We start from the raw sequence: 26743 nt of genomic DNA on the forward strand, positions 1-26743 counted from the left end.
TTTTGAGGGTCAATCATAGAACTGTAGGTGCCTCCTCAAACAGCAAGGTCACATAACTTGAAGAGGAAAGGAAGCCGCATAATTTAAGGTGTTTTGGGCATGACTGTTGGGTTGTTGTAGGTTACAGTGGGAGCCTTAACCAGTGACCAAAACACTGCCCATTTACAGAGGTGCAAAAGTATGGGAACTTGTGCCTTGACTTGTTTGATTGGAGAGTCTCTTCATTGATGAGGAGATTCTATATGCTGCCACATAGGAGCAGCAATGACTACCAGTGGGACAGCAGTGCTAGTAGTGTGATGGTATGGTACAGCAATGTCACAATGACACAGCAGCAATACATGGTGCTGCAAGCACATTGGGACAGCATGGCAAGCATGGTGCTGCAAGCGCACATGGGACAGCAATGGCAAGCATGGTGCTTCAAGCACATGGGACATGCAGTATGGCAACATGGTTCAGCATGCCACATGGGACAGCAGTGTAGCAATCATGGTGCAGCAATGAGATGGAATGCTGCTGCATAATAATGGGCATCGCAACGAAGTGAAGTGTAGCATGTGCAACACTTGCTAGTATAGTACAGTGATAATAAATGCTACAATGAGATGCAGCTGGATGGGTACTGTGAGGTAGTGTATGAGGCAGCACTGGTAAGTGCAGCAAGATGATAAGGTACAGCAAGATGATGCAGTACAGGAAGGTGCAGCAGTATGATGTGTGCGGCATGGGAATGAGGTTCAGCATAGTGATGATGGGTGCAGTATGGTGCAGCACAGTGAGCTGCAGCATGATAACGAGCTGCAACACTATGATGGGTGATGGAGTCATCTTGGAGAATCAGTTGAAGCAACATGCCTTCAACTGAGTTCAGCTACCTCATGTATCATCTTCTTAGAGACGATCTATGCTCTTATTTAGATAAGTCAAAGTGTTGACTTCTGTTGTAATTGTACTATCTCTCTCTCTCTCTCTCTCTCTCTCTCTCTCTGCTGAACTACTGAAGAACATATAAGAAGAATTGATCAAGGGTTTCTCCACATTGGGGTTTGTCCCTGGCTAGCGTCACATCTTGTGTCCTCTTGTCTTGGCTTGTCTTCTGCAATCTATGTTTATGTTCTATCTGCAATTTACATTAATGCTGATCTGATTGCTAATCTGGAAAAGATATTGAGCTAACTGTGAAAATTGAAATAAATTTCTCTAAGCATAGAACATACCTAAACTTAACAGTCCTCACAAGAAGGATACTCCAAGGGATGATGACAACAACAACCACAACTAAAACTGCAGATTTATAACACTAAAACTGCTCTATTATCTTCAAGAAATTTGTCAAATCAGTTTACACTTTCAGCCGTATGTAATGTCAAATCAGCATGAATAAGACTGCTGGATATTACCAAAATAAGAAGACAATGCAAGCTGAATTTCAAACCTGAAATTACACAATTTTGGACAGCTCACCAAGAAGTTGGACCCACCACTACAACTGGGCACCTGCATTGGGATCTGTGTGCCATGTCTCAAGATCGTGACATTGCATTGGGATTTGTGCATTGTATATAGTCGTGCTCTTAGATCTCAAAATATAAAATGATAGTAACAATGGTGGATATGCTTTGAGCATTGATACATGCTATTTCCCTTTAAGCACTGTGGGTACTCAATTTATTTTGGCATAACCTTATTTCTTATGTCACCAGTGAATTCTAATTCTAAATGAACTTGAAGTTATTTCTTCTTTTAGAGTATGGCATGGCAACATACATTGATGCTGAAATTTCTCACGTGCCTTGAGCACCATTCTGATCATAGTTGCAATGACATAATTTCACCACCTGAAATCTGCCATAAGCCTATGGTAATGTCCTCTGAATGTTGTCAAGGGATCTCTGCTCTCATGATTAAGAATACATGTTCAAAATCACCGTTTAATGATACAAACTGGGCTCATATTGAGTAGGTGTCACTCTGCTAGCATGCTATGAATGTTCATTGTCCTTAACAGTCACAATCTGCTCTTGAACATTGTTGTAAAGGGTGCATTAATTCTCATGTATTCTCCTCCTCTGAGTGTTTATTTGGCACAATATCACACATCAAATCACTGTTCTCGTGATCAAAGATAACAAACCAGAAATCTATGTTGAATAATATATTTCAGCCACATTTGATGACAATATCTGCTGTTCTGGGAGCTGACGTTTTTACTTGTTTCATTGAGCACTGTTGACTTTTGCTTTGAGAAGTACTGCATGATATAATTTCACTGTTGTTTTGGTACCTCACACTTGGTCTATAACATTGCTCAAAGATTGTTCACTGTATACTTTTCTGCATCACTGCTCTATGGTTATAATCTGCACTTAATGACCCTTGTAGAGGTGCTTTGATACTGGAACTAATCACTACTTATAGGACATTGACTGTGGAATGCTTTGGAGTACATGGGGGATCAATATTGAATTATATAACTTTGCCACAATTTCCACTATCCTAAGCAAAGTAGTACTTCTGGTATATGATCATTTATGATTTGGTTTCACGGTGACAGTGAATAATGATCAATGATTCTCACTTGTGAACATAACTTATGATCTACTTACCCTTTGGAAACAGGTTTCATTGAAGTTTAATGGTGCGATTGAACACTTGTGTTATCAACTTATCCCTTGTGCATGGTTTATTGAACAAGACTCATTTATCACTTCCCAAACATAATTTTGAATAGGTGCTTTTATCTGAGCTAAACTCTTTTTAAGTTTGTTCATAATTGGTAAATTGACGCACTATTCACATACACCTAAGTCTGCTGTTTACTTTAAGAGTGGGTAGTGTCAGTTTGCCAAAGCCTTAGTCAAGCAAGGTCTTAGAACTCCCCTTGATAGCTCAACGATTTGACTTAGCTTGACCTTTAGGAACTCTCCACTTGACTAAGACCCCTTTCCTATAGTCTGAAACTGGGGCATGGCCACTGAACTTCTGAAGTGACAGTAGGTGGCTTGATTGAGACTTGCCTCTAAGCTAGCCCATTGGGGTTAGCATTTACCCCTCAGAGAGTTTGGGCAGTAACAGTGCACATTACAAGGGAGTCCAATTCTTTTTCTAAAATGCCCAATATGGCAGGGTGACCATAGTGAAAATACAGGTTGAAAAATTTATGTAAGCCACACCTTTTCTGACCAGAGTGCTTGGTTAGCAAGGGACTTCTATCTCTCTGGCTTTACAGGCAATTGTTGCATGATATACCAGATCTGAAATGGTTAAACATCCACAATAATTCTGTGAATGAATAGCAGCTCAAGATTTCATACTCTTTGTGGTTCCCCATCACAAAAAATGATGATTAGCAGAAAGAGCATTAATTTCATCATTTTTAAAGTTTAATTTGCATCCTGTTAAACATTTGCCAAAGGCCAAAAGTTTTTCACAAAAGTCTCACAAATTTTGTCAAAAGAAAACAAGCGTAATTTAATGTGTGAAGGCTGCAGGAGATGGCATTTTTTCTTTTAGGCAATTATTGGCAACTATTGCCTCCAGCCATTGTTTACTAGATACTACTTGCTTTAAGAAACTAGGTTTAAGATCCATACTAGACATGGAGGGATTGAAATTTTGAGCACTTGGTTACATATCTTTATCACCACCTATATTTTTGTGTAGATGGAAGGAACACCTCAATACTTGGAAAGCTTTTAAATGTAACTACTGATGGCAGATGCTTGATTGATGACCATCTCCAAAGATGGTTAGCAGTTATTTGCAAACAAAAGGAAGAGAAATTCCTGCTCTTCTTTGTCAACACAACTCCAAGTAAAAGGAAAATTATTGATATTCTATTCTAGTTAACATCATTCCAAAAATCTTAGATGTAGTTCCCTATAAAGGAATGTTTTCAATTAGGAAAGCAAAATATCATTAAAAAATATACGTGCTAAAAAAACAGTTTAGTTAATAGTCAGGTGTTGTAAGGCAGAGAAATGAACCATGCTTTGCGAAGGATTTTGCCAAGCTCACAGCATCCCTCAGAGTTGCAACATCCAAACAAGGAATTGAAATTCCAGCATCATCTAGAGTTTCCTTAATTTTCTCCCCTGAAGCTCCAAACTAAACAGGCATTCAGGTCAGCAGACTTGATCCATTACAAAATTCTTATCACTACAGCATATTAAATCAAGTATTCCTTGGACACAAGACTAGCATTTGCATTGATGGAAACGAGAGGACTGATGCCATTTACATGATTTAATTTAGTACCCTATGAGGCATTTTTGTATGACACATAATTAACATGAAGCTCAACAATAATGAACTTTAACCCTGGTTAAAAGATAGGTTTTAAACATTAGGAACAGACGGTGTATATTGCAAAAGAGATTTACAGAATCACTTACAGCGATCACAGCTCTGTGATATTGTAAGGTTTCCACCAAGAGTTCAAAACCAATGCAGCCTTCTTTATTAAGTACCTAGAAAAGTCAAAACCAAAAAAAGAAGAAATTTCAAAATTCATGGTAATTGGCTGCAATGCTTGGTGATAACTGTTAAAGATGCTTAAAACAAGACAGATAAATGCTTGACAAGCCAGCACAGGTATCCAATTTATGTATCGTTGCATGCTTCTACAAAGAGGGTATTCAGTTCAAATAATACACATGAAATTCAATGGACTTAGAATTAAATGGGAAAAAGTACTTTGGTTGAAATTTTAATAAATCTCTTGAACAATAAGCTTTGTCAAGGGCCTGATGAACTGTCATAGATTGAACTAGACCTTCAAAAGTTCATTCATTGAATTAAGCATTCCTTCCATATTTTTTTCATCAGTTCATCCATTTACTGCATTGCATATCTCTTAGTTCCTGAGTATTTTCCTTTACAAGGAAACATGAAGACACACTGATTAAGGTATGTGGAAATATTCCTGTTACCACAAAATCTAGCAGGCCTTCGAGAGAGAAACCCTACAAGACAAGAGCTAGACTAAGTGCTAACAATGGGACAATGGCTCACTATTACCACAACCAAGGTCCCCTGCTCTTTACGTACTTTCACCAATGGAAGGAGTCCCAATAACATAATAATCACCTTTAATAGATATTCTAGGGTTTGGGGTGCAAGGTGGTGAATTAGGACCTCTTAAGGAAAGCTCAAGTTTATGATATACTACTTCAAAAGGTGCTTCGCTCCCTACAAGAGACCTATATATGAATTGTGCGAGACCTAGGGTTTTGTGAATAATCATGGATGAAGGTACTCCCGAGATCAAAGCAATTAGGAGAAAAGGGCTTCTTATGATATACTTCACCAAGTACTAAGCTTATACAACCCTCAAAGAAGTCCCCAAGTTGAGGAAAAACTAGCTAGGGTTTCCCTCTTACAGCAACGCCTAGGGCAAGGGATTTAATGGATGAAATTCAAGTGGATACCACCAAACTTTAGTATCAAGTAGCCAACACCCTAGGCTTGATCTTTAGGTTCTTGGAATCCCACCAAACCTCCTCCTATGCAATTTGCTCTAAGCCTAGATAGCTGTCCTACCTCAAGAGGACCAAAATTTAGAGAGGAGAATTTATCAAGAAGAATTGAGTTTGACCACCAAGGAATTGGGCTAGTTCCTTGTCCTTTGGGCATTAAGAGTCTTGGGTGCTCAAAATGAACTAAAACATCTCTAAGGAGGGCTAGAATTGATGCCATAGTTAATGATTCTAAACATTTACCCACTTCAAGAGATAATGAAGTTTCATGGAGAGTTTAAAGCATTTCCTCCACTAGGAACATTCATTGCATGCCATACATGAAATAATGTATGCAATACTCTACTAGAAATCCTTCCAAAATTAATTTTCAATAATTACGGTACAATTTAGCATGTTCTAGAAGCAATAATTCCATACATTCAACAAATTCAAGAGAAAAAAATCATCAACATGAGGCACTTACAATACGACATGCAATATACAATGTTTCACCAAGACTCCGGGACAGGGAGACGCGGGTGTGGGGAGACACACAAGGGGGATGTGTGGGAGTACCCTCAAATTTTAGGGTAATTTAGGGGGGACGTCAAGGTATATAATCATTTTTCCTTTTTAATATATATATATATATATATATATTTCAAATTCATATTCAATAATGAGATCATAAATACAATGATACATACGTAATTGAATTAAATAATGAAATACATTGATCCATACTCATCATCCTTACTAATACATACATGATTCATCCATAGACCACGAGATTCAATAATGAAATACTTTGATCCATATTCATCATTCATTAGTCACCATTCTAGAATCTACATTGATTTAAAAATTAAATTCATCATTTGTCATTCTAGATTCTAAATTGAATTAAAATTAAAATTCATCATTCATCAATCTAATTAGTACTAAGCAAAATAGACTGTAATAGAAACTGAAATCTAAAGGCTGGAATAGTAAATTGAGATAACTAAAACTCAAAAACAGTGGAGTGATGAGTCTAAAAGTCACTCTAAAGTACACAGAGGGCTTGGTGCTCTTGATTAAATACTAATTTCATACCCTTGTACATGACAGCATGCAATGGAAACATTGCAATCCATAGAATCCTGAATTCCTGAAAAACGGTTAAGTTTGCTAGATTTTGAGGAAGATCTAAAATTCTACTTTCTCCATATGAAATCCAATGAGGTCGGAGCCACTCTCAAACATCCTAAGTCATTTCATGGTAATGTTAAAAATTTAAGTAAAAAGGATGAAAATAACAGATAAAGGAGAATATCACTTTCACTTTAAGAATTTAACATTACCATGAATTGCATAGCATTAGTAGGGCAATTTGGTCAAATACTAGGTTTCCCCTGTCATATATCATTGTTTACAAGCAAATTTAAGGGGAGACACATAGCCCATTTTGAGCGTGGACGCCTAGGCGTCCCCCTTTTGGGGAAACGTCCCCCCCTGTGTCTCCCCATGTCTCCCGAAAAGGGGGACGTGGGGAAATGTTTCCCCAAACATCCCCCCGTCCCAAGTGCGTGGAGTACGAGGGGTGCACGCACCCGACCCTGTAGGACGCGTCCTCGTGGAACACTGGCAATATATGCATCCAAAATTCAAGAAATAGCTCCAAAGAAGAAATACGAACTAGCTCCCATACATCGAAATGCATCTACGAGATCTCCAATAGCCAAAGAAACAAGTGCAAATTTATCTCAAGAAGACTAATCCAAAGTTTGATGATGATGCAAGACTCAAATGGGGTCTCTTCTATTTATACATGTCCAATCAAGTCTAATTTTAGCCTAAAATCCACTCTTAGTTGTCAAATGGTGGGCAAAACTAATTGTGGTTACAAACCGACCACATAGCCATTGTAAAAGCATAAAGATAAACCCACAAGAGGGTCGAATTGATGACATCATACATGTGTAGGCCTCTTGGAGGCCTGAGCTCTCTTGGTGCCAAACTAAAGGAAGAGGGCTCCCAAAATCATCCTCTAGAGGTTAGCCCCTAGAAATCCATGCGATATCGAATGTCTCATCCATCTTTTGCATTTTATGATTTTTCTTTTTCCTTTTGTTTCTTGCTTTTGGCCATGATATGCTTTTAACTTTCTTTTAGCTACATCAACCTCCAGGGTAACATTTCCAGGCCTGACCTAGATATGTGGACAAAGGGAGGGTGAGTGCCAATGCCTTGTGGACCTAGTGGTCGTGGACCCAAAGAAGGAAAATGATGAAATAGGGCTTGTAATGTGAGGAGGGGAGTGATAAATGTGGAACAGGAAAAACGGGACCACGCTACCAAAATCAGGGTTTCCCAAGTAGTGCGCTTCCTAAAGCCATAGTCCAATAGGGGAGATCCCACGAGACTAGGATTGAGGATTAAACCCCCATTTAAAGTGAGGTAACAAAACCACAGTCAAAGCCCTTCCCTTTTCTACATCACTCAATAATTCATGCCCAAAATGCCCAAGTGAAAAGCAAGCATAAGCACCCAATTGCACAATGAAAAACATACCCTTTGGGTTAGATTGCCCACCTCTTAACATATGCTCTCGAAAGATGGGCGAGGAAACATACAATTGATGCAGGGAGCAGAGATAAACTAGCACATCACATCTGCTATGAGGTGGCTCTAAGGGGCTACTGGCTGCCGGCTAGAAGAAGATGGATAGGAAAAAATCTCTCCTAGGGGTACCCACTTTTGGTGGGCAACAATGTCAATATACTGATTGAGAAATATCTAAATCAAGAATCAATAACTACTTATTTGCAATGGTAACCACATCTCTAATGAAACATGCCATTACAATAACCTTCGCAGGTTATGCACATAGCTTTTTCTCAAACTTGGCAAGATTAATTTCAAGTTAAATAAGATAACTTCATTAATGTCCAACAAAAGACCAAGAAAAGGCAAACAAAACTAGAGAGTACAATCGTTAGTCAATAGATTATGGGAGTGTCGAGAACAATGTTGCACGAAGTGGGGATGAAGCTGGTGCGGTTTCTGGAAGCGAGGCATCGAAAACGTTATTTTCCAAAAATGCTTGGAAGCAAAGTGTCCTGGAATGTATTAGAATATATCAAAGCATACATACTTGTACATAAATCAAGATAGAAATGGCATCCATAGTACATTAATGATTAATTATTCAAGCATCAACCATCTAGAATCTAGATTCTTCTCTTGTCTAGCCTTTGCCTCTACCTCGATCCTGTTGGAAAATGTAACTATGTTCGGTCTTCAATAATGTACTTTGAGTCATCATGTAATGTACTTGTCAAAAGAATAAAGAAAAGAATTTATATTATTATTATTGTGACTTATTAAAGCATGGGTTTCATGCTTGGGTCACCATGTTTTAGGTCAAAGTCCTCATTGAGGACTTCTAGGATTTATTCTGTCTATGGAATTATTGTACATTTAAAGAGACCCTTCTTGGGCTTTTGAATCATGTAAAAAGGTTAAGTATTGAGTCAAATATGAATTATGTAACCTCCGCACCATGTCGGCCTAAGAGAAAATTAAGTCAACCTAAGGACCCATTCAACCCCACAATAAGCCTATAAAAGGAAGCACATTGAATTCATTTGGGGCATCACTTCTCATTCTCACTCTACTGGGCAAAAGTGCAAAAATTTGTTTGTTGGGCAGAAGTGCGAAGTAGGAATCTAGGAAACTCTGTTGTCGAGAATCCAAAGTGAATGGGAGTTTGGGTGAATCTAAGGAGAAGAGAAAAATCGAAATTTTGGTGGTGGTCTCACTTTGTTTCATTCTCTGGATTGGAAGATCAAAGTCTTCCAAGTTGGATTGTTGTTGGAAGCTGCTCGCTGCTACAAGTTGCTGCATAGTTGAAGTTGTTGGGAAGAGGTCAATTTTCTAGAGGCTAACTTGGCGTGGAGGGAAGGTCTTGTCTTGGTCTAGGGGTGAAGAGTCTCAAAGAATACTATTGAAAGGAAGAAATACTTTGACTGGGTTTTCCCCTCGAGGGGGGTTTTGCCCTGGCATGTGCCTATATCTTGTGTCCATTGTTTCATGTGCTGCTGCTTTTGGTAATTGCTTGATGAGCTAAAGAAAAGAAGATATAAAGAATCGTAATAATAAGAAACATCACAAGTAATTATCAAGATCGAGAAAATCTTTACTGCCTTTCCGATTTTCCATCATGGTTTCAGAGCTTTGGTGAAGAAGGAAGAAAAAGGCAGATCCATTCATATGCACTATCTTAGGGAAGGAGTCTATTATATTTGAAGAGGATGTCTAACTCTATCAAGGGTGAGAAGAAGCTTGAAGGAGCATCTAACTTCAGATCCTGGAAGAAGAGGATTGACCTAATTCTTGAGAAGAACAAGGTGCTAGATTTGGTAAAAGGAAATGTAAAGAATCCTACTGAAGAAGCCAGTGATGTCGACAAAGTGAAACTCAGGGATCTAAAATTGGTGGCTATGACTCTAATGGTAGAAGGGATAAAAGACGATCTTGTTCCATAAATAGCTAACATCGATCATGCTCAGGAGATGTATGAAGCCTTGTCGAAGTTGTTCACTATTAAGAACATTGGTCAAGTAGCAAGTTTGAAGAATGAGCTGAGGAATACGAAGATGACTAAAGAAGATATTGTTGCAACCTTCTTTGTGAAGATAACTAGACTCAGGGATGATCTTTTAGCCATCGATGAGATTATTCCGGACAAAGAATTGGTGATCACTGCTATATTAGGATTGCGACCATCTTGGGGTGCATTTGGTTCAGGTCTCAACAGTTGGAAGGAAGCTCCCACCTTTGAAGAATTATGGACTGCATGTAGTCAAGAAGAATTAAGGATCTCAATGGTTGCTAATCCTGAAGGATTATCAAATGCTTATGTTGCTCATCATAAAGGAAAGAGATCGAAAGGACGAAGGAAGAAAGTTGACATGTCTAAGATAGAGTGCTATCAATGTCATAAGAAAGGTCACTACAAGAGTGATTGTCTCGAGAATCCAAGGAATAAGAAGAGAGGAAGAGATCAAGCCAACTTTGCTGAAAAAGGAGACTCAAAGAAAGTCAAGCTTGAAGAATTTGACATTAGAGACTCACACTATTAGGTCATTTGCTTTAACTTGTTTTATATGTTTTAGAATTTATAGGTTTTTAACATATATTTGGAAAATACATTTTTGTATTGTTTTAAGTTTGTAGGTTTCTCTCTAGCTTTGGAGGGAGCTCTCAACAACTCTCAAAGATAAGTATCTCATGTCTTTTATGTTTTGGGTTCATGTACTCATTTAGTTTTGATTATATTAAATACTAATCACCTTTCTCCCTCTGTTGTCTTGGTTAGGAAAAACATCTGCAAGAAGGAGGATCTCTCAAGACAAGGTTAGTCAAGAAACAAAGGTATGTTTTGAATACATTGATTGGATTATTCATTTGATGATCTATTACTAACTCTGTCATGACTAGTTGTATTGAATCCTAGTGATTCTTGTTTGGGTGATTCATCTCTTGATAAATCTACGCACCCCACTCATATTCTTGATTGACTATGTAGAACCCTAGACAGGTTCTGGAAAACCCTAACCAAAGGGTATGCTAATGTGAATGTCTGAAATCCTAAGCTGCTTAGGGATATTGTGAAATGCTAGTTGAAGTTTTATTGATGAAGTCATGTTTGGGATTTTGGTGTGATCTGGAAATCCTAACTTGTTAGGGTTGAATGATGAGGTCTGAAATCATGAACTTTTGAAGTTTTGGTAATGTTGGGTTTGCTATGTTTCTACATTGGAACCCTAGCCCATTAGGGTTTGGTGGAATGTGTGATTCTACATTGGAACCCTAGCTCATTGGGGTTTGGTGGAATGTGTGAGCAAGGCCCTTACATTGTCTTAAAATTGTTTTCTTTGGTATGTGTGTGTTTGTCTAATCAAACCCTAGTGTAATCGAAATGATTGTGTCTACCTCTTATTTGATATTATTGTGAAGTTGGGTTTGACTAACACATGATATGAAATGTAATTTTCATGATGATAAAAATCTAGACATATATATGGATATGTCCTAGGTTGTTCTAGGTCAAGATGTATTAATGTTGTTGGACATATGATATGCTTGTATATTGTTATGAATTCCTAGATATGTGTGTTGACCTAGTTATTGATGGTCACAAGTCTTAAGATTTAATGGAAGTCCATGTCTGAGATTCTAGGATGATGATATTTGGAAATCTAAGGTTTTTGTGGCTAAACCTTAGAGAAGTTAAAATATCTAGTATGTGTGATATAACAATCTGAAATCTATTAAGAGATTGTTGAAAAAATGAAAATCTAGGGTTTAGCAATTAAATCCTAGTAGTAACATTGTCTATTGTGTGAAATGTAACAATCTTATATCTATGTATTTAATGATTGTTGAGATTGAGGAATTCTAGGGTTTTTGAGTTAAACCTTAGTCTAAGTAAAATCTCTAGAATATGATGATTTGAGATTTGTATAAAGTTTGGTGAATTTGTGAATTCTAGGGTTTTGGAGTTGAACCTTAGTCGAAATAGAAATCTGTGATGAGTGTTGACTATATGACATTTTGAGATTTGTGAAGAGATTGTTAAAATCTAAATTATTGGTGATAGCTCGGAAATCTAGGGTTTGTAAACTAACCCTAGTAATAGATGGTCATGTTAGTGATTGTTTGATGGTTGATTAAAAAACTAGGGGTTGAAACTAACCCTAGTGGAAGCTGGTCAAGTTAATGACTAAGTTGTGATTGACTCTGATTGGTTTGTTGTATGAAATCTAGGATTTGTATGAATCCCTAGTGAGATGTCTAACATATGTATTTTGAAAGATTGTTAGATACTTTATAGTTCTATATTTGTGAAATTGTTTGTAGGGTTTGCTATATGTTGTAGTAAGGTATGTCATACCTTTGGAAGATATATTGAAACCCTAGATGGAATGAATGTCGTTATGAAGTAGTCTAAGGCGTATAAAGTCCCTACAAAGATGTTGAAGAGTATATGTCTCTTGTTTGAAATCGAGTTTGGGTATCTGATATGTATAAAGATGAAATGCTTTCGTGATTTAGATATGGCTAACATCATGCTTCTATAGTTTTGGTTGTACTTGCTATTGAAGTTGTGCAGGTACACAATCTTCAACCTAGTGAAGATGCTCATTGATGTGATAAGCATGATGGGGTTGATGATAACTCTCATGAAATGGTTGGAAGCCACGAAAGATTCTCCAATGACGAAAAGAAGAAGTTGATCTCTTGGAGGAAGCATGAATACAAGAGAACTCCGTAAGATTAAGAGGGAATCTGGATAAAGAGGTGCTTCTTGGTTGAGAGGGAGTGACAGATATGGTTCTCTGCTTCATGTGTCATACACTAAACCAAGACTAACATTCGTAACTCTGAGTGAAGGCCATGAGCAGGGAAAGGAAATTGGAGAATGCATTTTGAAGTGTTGCTGAAAGAAGGAAAGCAGGATCTGATTGAAGAATATGTTACTGCATATGAGGTAGGAAGAAAATGTATGATTGAGGAATCTTCTGTCAAAGATTTGATTGATAGTCCTACTATGGAAAGCTGAGAAGCAACATGTGTTGCCTGGAAGACCCCGAAGGTTTGTGGTTGATTGTATACATATGAAAGTATATTATTGATTGGGGTTATACAGGTGAATCTCTCGAAGGATTTGATAGCATGTTGGTAACCAATCAGGTTGATTGGGAGAGATTCGTCATTCTTGATCTATTGGATCAAGGGGTGTTGAGGCTTGTGAGTGAAGCATTGCCTCAGAAGACATCTGGTTGGCACATTGTGTTGATATCTAGAAGTAGGAAAGGTGGTGTTGATCATAGAGCTCTGTTTTGGATACACACCTGGATTTTTGGGTTGATGATTAGCAAGTAAGTCTGATGGTACCTAGAGGGGCTAAAAGCTTGAGTCCATCTTAGTCCCACTTGGATAGATTGCCCTAGTCAAGAATCTAGTCCGTGGCATTGCGTTGCCTAAAGTTCTTCATGGTTCATATAGTTTGAAATCTTCCATTGTATATGTACATTATGAATACCTCCCTAGTTAAGAGGGAGTGTTGGAAAAAGTAACTATGTTCGTTCTTCGATAATGTACTTGAGTCATTATGTAATGTACTTGTCAAAAGAATAAAGAAAAGACTTTTTAGTATTGTGACTTATCAAAGCATGGGTTTCATGCTTGGGTCACCATGTTTTAGGTCAAAGTCCCCATTGAGGACTTCTAGGATTTATTCTAAGTCTATAGAATTATTGTATTTTTAAAGAGACCCTTCTTGGGCTTTTTAACCATGTAAAAAGGTTAAGTATTGAGTCAAATATGAATTATGTAACCTCCACACCATGTTGGCCTAAGAGAAGATCAAGTCGGCCTAAGGACCCATTCGGCCCCACAAGAAACCTATAAAAGGAAGCACATCAAATTCATTTGGGGCATCACTTCTCATTCTCTCTCTACTAGGAAAAAGTGCGAAAAATTGTTTGCTGGGCAGATGTGCGAAGTAGGAAGCTGGGAAAGTTTGTTGCCGAGAAGCCGAAGTGAATGCGAGTTTGGGTGAGTCTAAGGAGAAGAGAAAAATTGAAATTTTGGTTGTGGTCTAACTTTGTTTTGTGCTCTGGATAGGGAGATCGAAGTCTTCCAAGTTGGATTGCTGTTGGAAGTTGCTAGTTGCTACAAGTCGCTGCATAGTCGAAGTTGTTGGAAAGAGGTCAATCTTCTGGAGGTTAAGTTGGTGTGGAGGGAAGGTATTGTCTTGGTCTAGGGGTGAAGAGTCTCAAAGAATACTATTGAAAGGAAGAATTACTTTGACTGGGTTTTCCTCTCAAGGGGGGTTTTGCCCTAGCATGTGCCTACATCTTGTGTCCATTTTTTATGTGTCGCTGCTTTTGGTAATTGCTTGATGAACTAAAGAAAAGAAGATATAAAGAATCGTAATAATAAGAAACATCACAAGTATTTATCAAGATCGAGAAAATCTTTACTGCCTTTCTGATTGTCTAACAGATTCTGTAGGGACATTAGTAAACATTGCCCAATTTTGATCAAACTGCATAATCCAAGCCTTAAAATATGGTAGAAAAAGATTAGAAATTCGGATGAATGATTTTGACTTGAGTGAAGGGTACATTTTTGTCAAGGCCATGACAAAGGAGTTAAACAATCAACACCACCAACATTGGGATACATATAGGGCTTGGTTCTCTTGATTAAATGCCAATCACATGCCCTCATACGTGATATAATCTAATGAAATGCCATAATCCCATTGATTTTGAAATCCTAAAAATTGTTAAGTCTTCTGAATTTTTAATGGGATATGAAATTATGTTTTCTCCATATGAAGTCCGATAAGGTTGGAACCACTCTCAAACATCCCGAGTCATTTCATGGTAATGTTAAAACTTTAAGTAAAATGATGTTCTTTTTACTTAAAGAATTTAACATTACCATTAGGGAGCATCAAGGGAGCACCTTGGGAAGTGTTAGGGAAGCACAAGTCCTCACATAGCAGTTTCAAAATTCTAGGATCTATGCAAATCCGGCTCGAAGCGTGGTTCCATTTTTGGAAATGTGGTTTTGAGTGTGCTTTGCTCGTGGTTCTGCACAATACGTGATTCTGGGGTCTGGTGCATGGGGGGGGGGGATGGTTCCTGCAACATTGGTCAAGAACACTCCAAGCTGCTAAATAGTTAACAAAAAGAAGAGATATAGATGACAATAGAAGATAGAGTAGCCAGACCTAGGTAAAGCAAAAGAGGAAAACCCTTAGAGGTACATGGACCTAGCGTAACATTCGCATCATAACTAGAGATAAATATGAAGGAATAAAAGGGAGAGGTGGTATCCCTATCTCTATCTATCACTCTATTGGTGTCAAAGATTCATGTAGACCTTGATGATGGCACCTGGAGGGTGCTTGGTGCTAAGGGAGCCTGGCTAAAAAATCCTGAGTGGAGATTTGAAGCAAAATGAACTATCTCTCCTCACATCTAAGATTGACGGGAAGAACTTGTGAGTTTGGCTGCCCAAATTGGCCCATAGGCAGTACTTTGTAAAACATCAATATGAAACTTTAAACTCCTATAGGTGGGATGTATGTCAGTCAAATGGGAGGAAATCCATTGTTGCATTGATTTTCCCCCAACAAGCCTAAGAACTAAAGAGTCTAACTACACGTTATTGCCTTTAGTATCTAAGATAAGCTAAAAGCAATGAGTGTGATGGTACTGGGTATACAGAAGTCAAGCATGAAAAGCCCCCTATATGTGGATCATTGCCTCCAAGATATATAAGTCTAGGAATTTATGGCCAAGGTATTGAAATAAAGTCACAAGGATAATAGTTGAGCCTTGGAACATAGAGTGGAACCAATGTTGTGAGATTTGGCAAAGACTAGCGACTTTTACCAAGTAATGTCAAGTTGGCTCTAAAACAAGTACGTGACACCAAATTCGATTTGAAACTCATCCGCATTCAAGCTTGCTAAGGCTCAACTAAAACTCGTGCAAACTTGCCCAACATTATTATTTCTCTACCCAAAATTTCCAGCATTTTGAATTTTTTATATTTCCAAATTCTCACTAAGCCTTGAGTTGAGTTTTGACAAGTTAACTTTTGTTGAGTCCCAACCTGGCCAAGCTTTTGCCAAGTTTGAGTCTCACAAAATCTAGTGGAGCCTCCCTTAGATCTCATTGTATATGGTACATTTAAAACAAAGTTCTCCTTAGAATTGATCTCCTAGAGATGGAAAAGTTCAAATATCCTCTTAGACCATCCATCTTGATCCATAGATTGTAATGTCCCTTCCTAAATTAATTTGGAACAGGATTAATCACTACATTTTGGGGCCAATTTTGGAGGAGATGGGGCCCATTCGATTTTATTAGGAGGCTTAGACTTTAGTAGCAAGTTATTTTGGTTTGATTAAGCTACACATGGGGGCCACCCGCACTAGGAAAATACGCATTCTCTAGTTCGAATTGCATGAGAGGGGAAGTCGATGGTTAAGTGAGGGACCCACGATGGAGGGAAAATGGAGGGAAAAGTGTTGCACAAAATCTATAAAAGGAAGGCAACACTCCTCATTTGATCATCTTTCGCATATCGAATTTCTTTTTGGTTGCTTGAGGTGCTTAGCTAAGTCACTTCTTGTTTAGCATGAGTTCTTCAATCAGAGAGCTCACCCTTTCTTCGAGGGACGTCAAGTGCCACCCTAGAGAGGTTCATCTACATTCTTTTGAAGGAGGTTTTCATTGTGATTTCCAGTAGTCTAAGTTGCAGGAAACGTGGCCCTAGGGGGCGTTTCGCCAGGGGAAACGAAACGAAACGCGTTTTCCCGTATCGTACGGCCTGGAAACGCGTTTCCGGCCGTACGGCCACGTTTCCCGAAACGGAAACGTGGCCGTACGGCCGGAAACGCGTTTCCAGGCCGTACGACCCACGTTTCCCCAAAAAAAACATTTGTTTTTTAATTTTTTTTTTTTTAATTTGTTTCTAATTTTTTTTAAGGTTTCCAGGATGTTCTAGATGTGTGTCTAAAGTTATAAAAGTGAATTTTTGCCCTAGTGTTGACATGCAGTTCATGGTAATGTTAAATTCTTAAAGTAAAAGTGATATTCTCCTTTATTTTTCATTTTCATCCTTTTACTTAAATTTTTAACATTACCATGAAATGACTCAGGATGTTTGAGAGTGGTTTCGCCCTCATTGGATTTCATATGGAGAAAGTAGAATTTTAGATCTCACTCAAAATCCAGCAGACTTATTTGTTTTTCAGGATTTCAGGATTGAGGGGGTTGCAATGTTTCCATTGGATTTTATCATGTACTAGGGTATGGAACTTCTATTTAATCAAGAGAACCAAGCCCTCTATGCAGGGGAAACTCCCAATAATCAAAATCATGTAGGGTACTAGGGTATGAAACGTGTATTTAATCAAGAGCACTAAGGTCGTTCGACTATGTAGGAGGAGACTCCCAATACAACAGTGGTCCTTCTAAAGAATGGGATGTGGATGCAGAAAATCCTGATTTGGATCTCTCTCTTGCAGCCTTATAGTCTTTATTGTACTTGCAGCCTCATATATTAATATAAATAAAGGCTGATTTTGAGATTTGGATATCTAATAAAGGTTGCTTTTGGATATTCCGATATTTTTATTTTCATTATGTGATCATTCATGAGTAAATGTGATGTAAATTAAATCTTAATGTTTAAGTGTAATAAATTATAATGTATCATTTATGCTTTATGATTGCACACACACACACACACACACACACACACACACATATATATATATTTAAATATTTTATATATATATATATATATATATATATATATATATATTCGCGTTTCCCCGTTTCCAAAATTTGGGGAGGTCGCGTTTCGTATCGCTTCCCGTTTCGGAAACTCGTACCCGTTTCCCCGTTTCGTGCAACTTAGCCAGTAGTTGTATCCAGTGTCTCCAAGTGGTGCGTATTTTTGGAGGACGCAGTGAGGAGAGGCCGAGTTGTGATTTTGACATCTTTTAGAGGAGCTTTGGCCTACAAAAATTCCGGAAGGGAGGCTTGGGTGTTTTGCTGCCTTTTGGGTGAGTTTTTGAGCTAGGAGAGAGAGCCTCTATTCAGTGGGGTTTTTGCACTTCCTGGGCTAGCGCAGAGGGAGAATATTATGCACACGTGGGAGGTGGAGACTCAGCTATTGAGGTTGATCCTTATCGGGAGAGACAAGGGAAACACTAGTGGAGGTGATTGCTGCTTTTCTGAAGAATTGGAGGAGGATTTTGTTGGTATATTTGCAAGTCGTCTGCTTCAGCAGTCTTGGAGGGCGTAGGGCCTCTTAGGGGTCGATTTTGGGAGGTCAGAACTAGACCAAACCATTTTTGGGTTTTGGTCAAGGAGCTTGAGGTTAATTTTGCAACATTCTCTGAGCACCGAAGGTGGGGTTTCTAGCAGTTCCTTTCCAGCCGACAGTGTAGTTTTTTGGGCAGTGCAGAGCATCATTGGAGAGGTCATTATTAGCATTTGAGATTATTGTTTTATCACCTGGGTTTTTTCATGCTTGCCATTGAGGCAAGCCCAAGTGCACTTCTTCATACTCTTGTACTTGCTCCATCATATTAATAAAATGGCTCAACTGGTTCTTGCTTCTGGAGTTTTTATGAGTATTTGTTGAATATTTAAAATTTTTGGTGTTGTATTTGTTTTTTCTTTACATGTCACTGTTTATCCAAGTTTGGAACATTACAATGCTATTGGAGCTCAGATCTTGGCTCAGCCATGGGGAATTTTCCTATGAGTGAGGAGGACCGACAGAATATTACTTACCAGAGGCAAGGGTACCGAAGCAGGGAGAGGGATTTGGAGATCACTCCAGACACAGGGGACTGTGGGAAGGCAGTGGTAACAGAAGACATGGGGGAGCCCAAGAGCAGGGAAGAAGTTGCCTTTGACAGTCTCTCGAAGGCCCTGAGCGATTTGGCAAAGGGGAAGAAGGAGATGTTGGACGAGATCAAAATGCAGAACTGGGAGCAGAGCACTCACCGGGAGTTTCTATTTGGAGAGACTTCGGGGGCCTCTCAACAATTTGATCATCTTTCACCTACTGTGCAGCACCCATCCTCGAGTGGGCCAACTCGAGCCACTCTACCTTCTTTCTCACATTTAGTACAAGGTGAAATAGGTGGAGTTGAGGATCAATCACTTACGGGAGAGCATTTCACAGAGTGGCAATCCATGGGAGCAAACTTCAGAGAGGGTCTATCTTTTAGAGACTTTTTCCACCTCAAACAGAATATCACCATTGGGAAGATGTACTTTCCCACTTATGATCGCACTAACAAGTGCACAACACGTGCTTGGGTGGAGAAGCTAAAGACATACTTCCAGCTCAACAGGATGATGGAGATAGAAGCCATTAAAATGGCCACATTGCATTTGGAGGGGTAGGCACACAACTGGTGGTTTCATGGCTTATCCACTCTGGGGCATGCCAACGCGACCTACTATGAGGACTTCACACGGAGAGTAGTGGAGTGTTTTGATCGAAGGGAACTAGAGGCTCACTTCAGGGAGTTGACTCAGCTCACGCAGACAAGACATCCCGAGCATTATATTTCAGAGTTCTTGAGGATCTCAATCATGGTGCTAGATTTGTTGGATGCTAGTTGAGTATACACATTTGTGGAGGAGTTGAAAAAGCCACTGCGGGAACTGGTGAAGTCATGCAGGCCCTCTACTTTACTAGAGGCAGTGACTTGTACGATAGACTTGCAGGGGGCCATCTCCAAGACCCGAGCACCCCTTCCACCATGCACTCCCTACCATCAAAAGGGAAGTGACATTAGAGCGCCCCTAGCACAGAGAGCAGCCCAAGGGTGAGGACAGTTGGACGATGAGACTAGGAGAGACCTCAGGAGGAGGAAGTTGTGTTTTCCATGTCAGGAACCATGGGCGTTAGGCCATCGGTGCATAGCAGGCAAGGCACATTACATCGAGGTCTTCTCGGATAGTGACCAAGACGATGAAGCAGAGTTGGAGCTTGATGGGGGAGATAGCGAGGATCCAACAAAGAGGGGACCCCCACAACCCCACCACATGGGGGAGCACCTTTTGCACCATCTAGGGGAGTCATAGCTTCCTTGTGCGAGGTTCCCAAATTTTTTACCATGAGGATCAGAGGCACAGTGCATGTGCGACGTGTCTCAGTTTTAGTAGACAGTGAGGCCACCCACAATTTTACTGATGCTCAGATGGTCCAGAGGAGGGACATCATCACTACAAAGTTTGAGGGATTTTAGTTCTAGTGCCAGGAGACAGAACTACGCAGTGCACTCGATATGTTCCCGCTATGACAGTGACCAGGGGGAACTATTCAATGACAGACCACTTCTTCTTGGTGGACGTACCGGACACCAATGTGGTGATGGGTGTCCAGTGGTTGTATTCCCTTGGCCGATTTACCACCGATTGAAGGCAACTAGTGATGGAGTTTACTGGGCCGAATGGTAAGCTAGTGGTTCTTTGGGGGATGCATTCGTATCCTCCACAGACAGTTTCGGCACACAAGATGGAAGCCGATTTGAGGCATGGTGACATAGCATGTGTAGTGGAGCTAAGGATTTCAGAGGAAGGGGGAAAGGCCAAGCCACCACATCCAGACATACAAGCGATACTGGATAGATATCCGTAGTTTTTGGAGACATACCACTAGGACAACCACCTGACAAGGGGCTCGAGCACACTATAGAGTTGGAGCTTGGTGTGCAGGCAGTGATTACTCCACCCTATAGGAATCCCAAAGCCTATAAGGATGAGATTGAGAGGGCCATTAGGGAGCTATTGGCATTGGGCCACATCATATCGATTTCTAGTCCATTCACTTCTTCAGTCGTGCTGGTGAAGAAGGATGGGATTCTCCGCATGTGCATTGACTACATGGCCCTCAACAAGAAGACACTAAAGAACTGATATCCCATTCCGTGTATTCATGAGTTCATGGATGAGCTTAGAGGAGCCAAGTACTTCTTTAAGATAGATTTGCAATCTGGGTATCATCAGATTCGGATGAAGGAGAAGGATAATCCAAAGACAGCCTTCAAGTGTCATTATGGGCATTTCGAATTCTTGATCATGCCTTTTCGGTTGACCAACACACATGCTACCTTTTAGTCATGCATGAACCATGTGTTAAGAGGCCAACTAAGGAGATTTGTACTAGTGTTCTTTGATGACATCGCGATCTATAGCAAGATGTGGGAGGAGCACCTGCGACATCTAGAGACAGTGTTTCATATCTTGGAGGAGCAATAGTTCTACGCCAAGATGTCCAAGTGCGATTTTGGGCTGACAGAGATGCTCTACTTAGGGTAAATCATAGGCGCAGATGGGGTCATGGTGCACAAGGAGAAGATCACGACCATTTGGGATTGGCTAGAGCCTAGAGATGTGACAGTGCTGAGAGGATTCTTGGGCATCTGTACTTATTATCAGATGTTCGTTAAGGGCTTCTCATAGTTGGCAACACCCCTTATTGATCTGACTAAGAAGGGGGCTTTTGCATGGACAGATGGAGCTCAGGCAGCATTCGACCGCCTCAAGGAGGTGATGAGTTGTTGCCTGGTATTAGCACTCCCAGATTTCACACAACCTTTCACATTGGAGTGCAATGCATCAGGTGAGGGGATTAGGGTAGTCTTGTCCCAAGGAAGGGATTCCATTGCTTTTGAGAGCCGGAAGCTCCTACCACATGAGAGGTCATATTCCACATACGACAAGGAGATGTTGGCCATAATGTATGCATTGGCCAAGTTTAGATAGTACCTGGTGGGCAACCAGTTTCAGGTGAAGACGGATCACAACAGTCTTCGCCACTTCATGGGGCAACAGGGCCTCAATGATAGATAGCAGAGGTGGGTCAGCAAGGTGTAAGCCTACGATTTTGATATTGAATATGTGCAGGGAAAGCACAATGTGGCAGCAGATGCACTATCCAGGAGACCCGCAAGACTTTCACTCATGAGCATCTGCCATGATTGGAAGACACAACTATTAGTATAATACTCCAAGGATCATCGGCCATGTGAGATCTTGGAGGAAAGCTATGCAAATGAGCGTTACAGGGTGATGGATGAGGTTATATACTCCAAAGGGCGCATATTCTTGGTTTCGGGGTCCCAGTTGAGGTAGCACATCCTTCGTGCAGCTCATGATTCTCCTTTGTCTGGACATCAGGGGTTCAGGAAGACCTATATGGCGGTGAGAGAGCGCTTCACTTGGAAGGGTCACAAGGGGGACGTGTTGAGATATGTGTAGGAGTGTGAGGCTTGTCAGAGGAATAAGGGGGAGTTGACCCATCCAGCAGGACTATTGTAGCCTCTTCCTGTCCCTGAGGGGAAATGGGAGAGCATCTCTATGGACTTCATCACCGAGCTTCCCTCGGTGTAGGGGAAGGATTGCATTTTTATGGTGGTCGACCAGCTAACCAAGTTTGCACATTTCTTTGCCATTCCGACATGGTATTCAGCTTCATAGGTGGCCGAGTTGTTCTTTAGGGAGGTCTTTCGCCTGTACGGACTCCCTAAGACTATAATTAGTGACCGAGATAACCGATTCATGGGGGGGTTTTGGCAGGAGCTTTTCAGGCTAGTTGGCATCGACCTCACCCCAAGCACCAGTTACCATCCATGGACCGACGGCTAGATAGTGAGGGTGAACAAATCGCTAGAGGGTTATCTCAGGAACTATGTGACAGTGTTAAGATTGGCAACTAGGGCCGAACTCCATGTGGGTCATCTTATTAATGGCAACTGATATTTTTCTTGGATCCCTCTCATCGAGAGCTGTAGGATTGATCTAAAGATCATCCGATTCCGACAAGTATTCATGGAGATATGAATTTATTTGTGTTATGGGACAATTCGTCAAGGTCGGCCAGTAACCAAATAAACCCCTCATGTGCTCCACGTTTTTGTATAAATAAAGGTGCCTTGAATCATTTGAGAACACAACTCTCGTGATCTCCCTCTCTCCACTTGTTTTGGGTTTGTCTTCTCTCAAGGAAGACGCAGTGGAGAGGGTTATCTAAAAGAGCCCTAGACGCAGTCATTTAGGAGAGCCCTAGCCACAGTCTTGGAGGAGATCTGGCCGCAGATCTAAGAGTCCCTAGCTGCAATCAATAGGAGTTCTAATGCGCAGTAAGGGAGCCCTAATCCGCAACAAAGGGAAGGCTCTAATCCACAGCAAAGGGAGCCCTAATCTGCAGCAAAGGGAAGGCTCTAATCCACAACAAAGGGAGCCCTAATCCGCAGCAAAGGGAAGGCTCTAATCCGCAGCAAACGGAAGGCTCTAATCTGTAGCAAAGGGAGCTCTAACCGCAGCAAAGTGAAGGCCCTTATCTGTAGCTAATGGGAGCCCTAAATCACTGCCAAGAAGAAGCCCTAAACTGCTGTCAAGAGGAGCCCTGAGTCAAGGCCTTAGCTGCAGCATAAGAAGGACTTCATCCACAGCAGAAGGGACCTTATCATAGCATGAAGCAACGTGGGCATGGACAACAGCAAGACAGGGAAGCCGCAATCACGAGGAGAGATTAAGGGTTGTATATGTATGCGTTTGAGTGCAGGTAAGTGTTGTTAGCTTGCCCGAGTTCATGAGGAAAGAAACGCTGCTATTTGGGTATCATTTGGGAAGGCGGAGTGCTACAGCTAGCTATTGTGCTAGGCTGCAAGCCAGAGCACCTAGTTGAGGTTGTGTCAAGGACTGTCAAGGGTGGACATCACCTTCAAAGGGCAGCGTGGCATGAGGGAAAGCTCTTCAAGATAAACTGCAGTCCTAAAAAGACTTATCTCCTGACTGTGTGGTAGCCCTAACCTGAACACAGTCATAACAGCAATGGGCAGCAATACATATGATCAATATTGTTAGACATTGGTGCTGCAATGGAACAACATGGCAATGATGAGGTATTATAGCATGCATGGTAAAACATGATGCAACATGGGACAGCTGCAAGCATGAAGAATCATGGACAACAGCAACATGGTCAAGCATGGACAATTGCAAGTAGAGTGTTGTATGGGACAGTGGTATAGTACTTGATGCAGCTAGGACACAAAGCAGCAATGGTGCAGCAAGCACATGGGCATAACATGGTGCAACCATGGCACTAGGTAAACACAGGGACAGCAGCAACATGAGGTCCAATATTGTGATGATGAGTGCAGCATGGTGCAGCACATGATAGGTGAATGAGTCACCTTGGAGAATCAGTTGAAGCAACATGTCTTTAACTGATCTCATGTAGAGATAATATATTAGTCGAAGTATTGACTTCTGTTGTAAATGTACTATCTGTCTCTCTCTCTCTGTTGAACTATTGAAGAACTTATAAGAAGAATTGATCAAGAGTTTCCCCACATTGGGGTTTGTCCCTGGCTAGTGCCACATCTTGTGTCCTCTTGTCTTGGTTTGTCTATTGCGATTCATGTTTATGTTCTATCTGCAGTTTACTTTAATGCTAATGTGATTGCTAAAGATATTGAGCTAACTATGAAAATTGAAATAAATTGCTCTAAGCATAGAACATACCTAAACTTAACATGGCATCAAAGCTGAGGTGAAGACAATGCCCAAGCAAGAGTGAAAGAGCAATCATCGAAGATAGCTAGGAAAGGACAAAAGGATCAATGGGTTCCTCATCCCTCTTCAAATTCACCGAGGGTGAAATCGAAGGAGAGAATATTATCAGAATGGTGCAACAGAATATGGCCTACCTAAAGATCGCTTCATTGGGAAGACCAGATCTCAGGGTGGAAGGAAAGGCAAATAACTAGTTCAGCCATTATGCGAAGGAGTGTCTGAATGGTAGGGACACATCACTTTATGATAATAACAATCATTCCAAGGACATCTTCAATGATTAGAGGAATGACAGTGCAGGTCATCAAGGTAACAACTGACTCTTCAAGAAAGCAAGGAACCCCAGGTATGAAGAATCAAATGTTGTTTCTGATAAGATAAAGAAGTGCTATCTTGTATTGGCCCTCTCCTTCAGATTCTTTGGGAATCTGGCTTATTGATTGTAGTGCTTCAAGGCACTCCATTGGATAGAAGGGTGCACTCTCTAATTTGGTAGAGATGGAAACAATCGTGGGATTATACTTGGAGCCGATGCCACCTATCCTGGAAAGGGTGTAGGGAATGTTACCTCTCAATTGAATGAGGGTAACTCAATTCACTTACAGAATCTCTTTTATGTACCTGATCGCAAGAAGAACCTGGTGTCCATTTCGGCAATGGAAGTCAAAGGTTTCAGGGTGGCATTCATCGATGGAAAGGTACGTGTTTAAAAAATAAAACTTTCTAAGATGATTTTGAGTTCAGGGTTGGCAATTTGTATCAAGTTGCAAGATGGTCCATTGGGGACCATATCAGTTGACACATCTGATCTATAGCACCAGAGGTCTACTTATGGGGCCCTACCCGATATGAGTCAAATGGTGATTCAGATGCCTGACTTCAAGAAGAGCATGAAGGTACATGTCTGAGATGTACCGAAGGAAAATCTTACAAGCGAACCATTCCCCTCATGTAGAAGGTCCACAAGGTTGGAACACCCCGAGGAGTTTGAGATTCATGATCAGGAATCTCATGTATACAGGTGGAAGAAAACCCTCCATGGCTTGAAGTATAACACCCCGGGCATAGTATGAGAGGATTGATAGCTGTCTGATGAAGCTGAGATTCACTAGCAGTGAAACCAATCCAAACCATTGCTCGAAGGTTGTGGATGATAGACCTCTCACACCGGCACCTTCTGAGAAACAACCTATTTCTGACAGGGGCAGACACTCTCACTTGCAGAAGTAAGAGGGAGTTGGATTCCAGATATGGAATGGTAAACTGCAAACTCATGACTACCTCGAGGATATTAACTTTCAGAAGTTATATGGTGGTGATGCTGGACCAGATTTGGGAAATGCCTCTGAGTTTCATAAACTCATCTGCATTGATGTTCTTGGTGAACTTTTGTCTATATATATGCTTTGCAGTGAGCATGGTGAGCTCATATTTGGTTGAGCCTCAATAGATTGGTGCCAAGAATCTTCTGAGATATCTTCAGGGCACAATCTCTCATGGATTGAGATACACTACCAGAAATATGAAGTTGCAGGATTATTCGAATGTTGACTGCGCAGGAAGTGTGGAGGATCGCTAGAGCACTTCTAAGTGTTGGTTCTCTCTGGATTCTGCTTCGATATCATGGATGAGCAGGAAGCAAAAGTCGATTGCTATAAGCACCACTAAGATCGAATACATAGCTACGAGTATGATCTCGTGTGAATCTGCCTGGTTGTGGAAGCTCATCAGTGAGCTGTTTGTACATATGATGAATACCACTGTGATTCTTTGTGACAACCAAGGGGGGATTCGATTATTGAGGAACCCCATGGTCGATGATTGCTCTAACAGATAGACATCAGATACTACCTTATCTGGGATATGGTGAGTCGATGAGCGAGGAGGCTCCATTACATTGACACTGATGTACAGGTCGTAGACACTTTATCGAAGCCCCGGGGAAAGGTCAAATCTGTGATTTTCCCGAATGACTTGGAGTAGTTGAGAGACCTTCATATAAGGGTCCTACATGTTGCATGCACTAAGCTCTGGGAGCTCTGGGGACTTGGGGTACTTACTGGAGCGACATACAACCACAGGGCGACTCAC

General features: G+C 40.7%; 1 protein-coding gene across 4 annotated transcripts in view; it reads right to left on the reverse strand.

Annotated features, from left to right (window-relative positions):
- Positions 1–26743, reverse strand: part of LOC149153543 (uncharacterized) — a 387251-nt gene that overhangs the window by 77988 nt on the left and 282520 nt on the right. For 3 of the 4 annotated variants that reach the window (XR_016262915.1, XM_089440848.1, XM_089440847.1), the window contains 2 exons: positions 4398–4472; positions 3990–4110 (listed from right to left, as the gene is read on the reverse strand). Coding sequence is in view for 3 of the 4 variants with exons in the window: in XM_089440848.1 (XP_089296974.1) it covers positions 3990–4110; positions 4398–4472 (196 nt within the window). In the remaining variant the exon portion in view is untranslated. The remainder of the gene's footprint in view (positions 1–3989; positions 4111–4397; positions 4473–26743) is intronic. The other variant, XM_089440849.1, reaches the window with a different exon arrangement.

The sequence above is a fragment of the Pinus tabuliformis genome, chromosome 9, assembly GCF_031772625.1.
Source record: "Pinus tabuliformis cultivar Carrire ecotype Pingquan chromosome 9, CPIR1, whole genome shotgun sequence".
NCBI classification, from domain to species: domain Eukaryota; kingdom Viridiplantae; phylum Streptophyta; class Pinopsida; order Pinales; family Pinaceae; genus Pinus; species Pinus tabuliformis.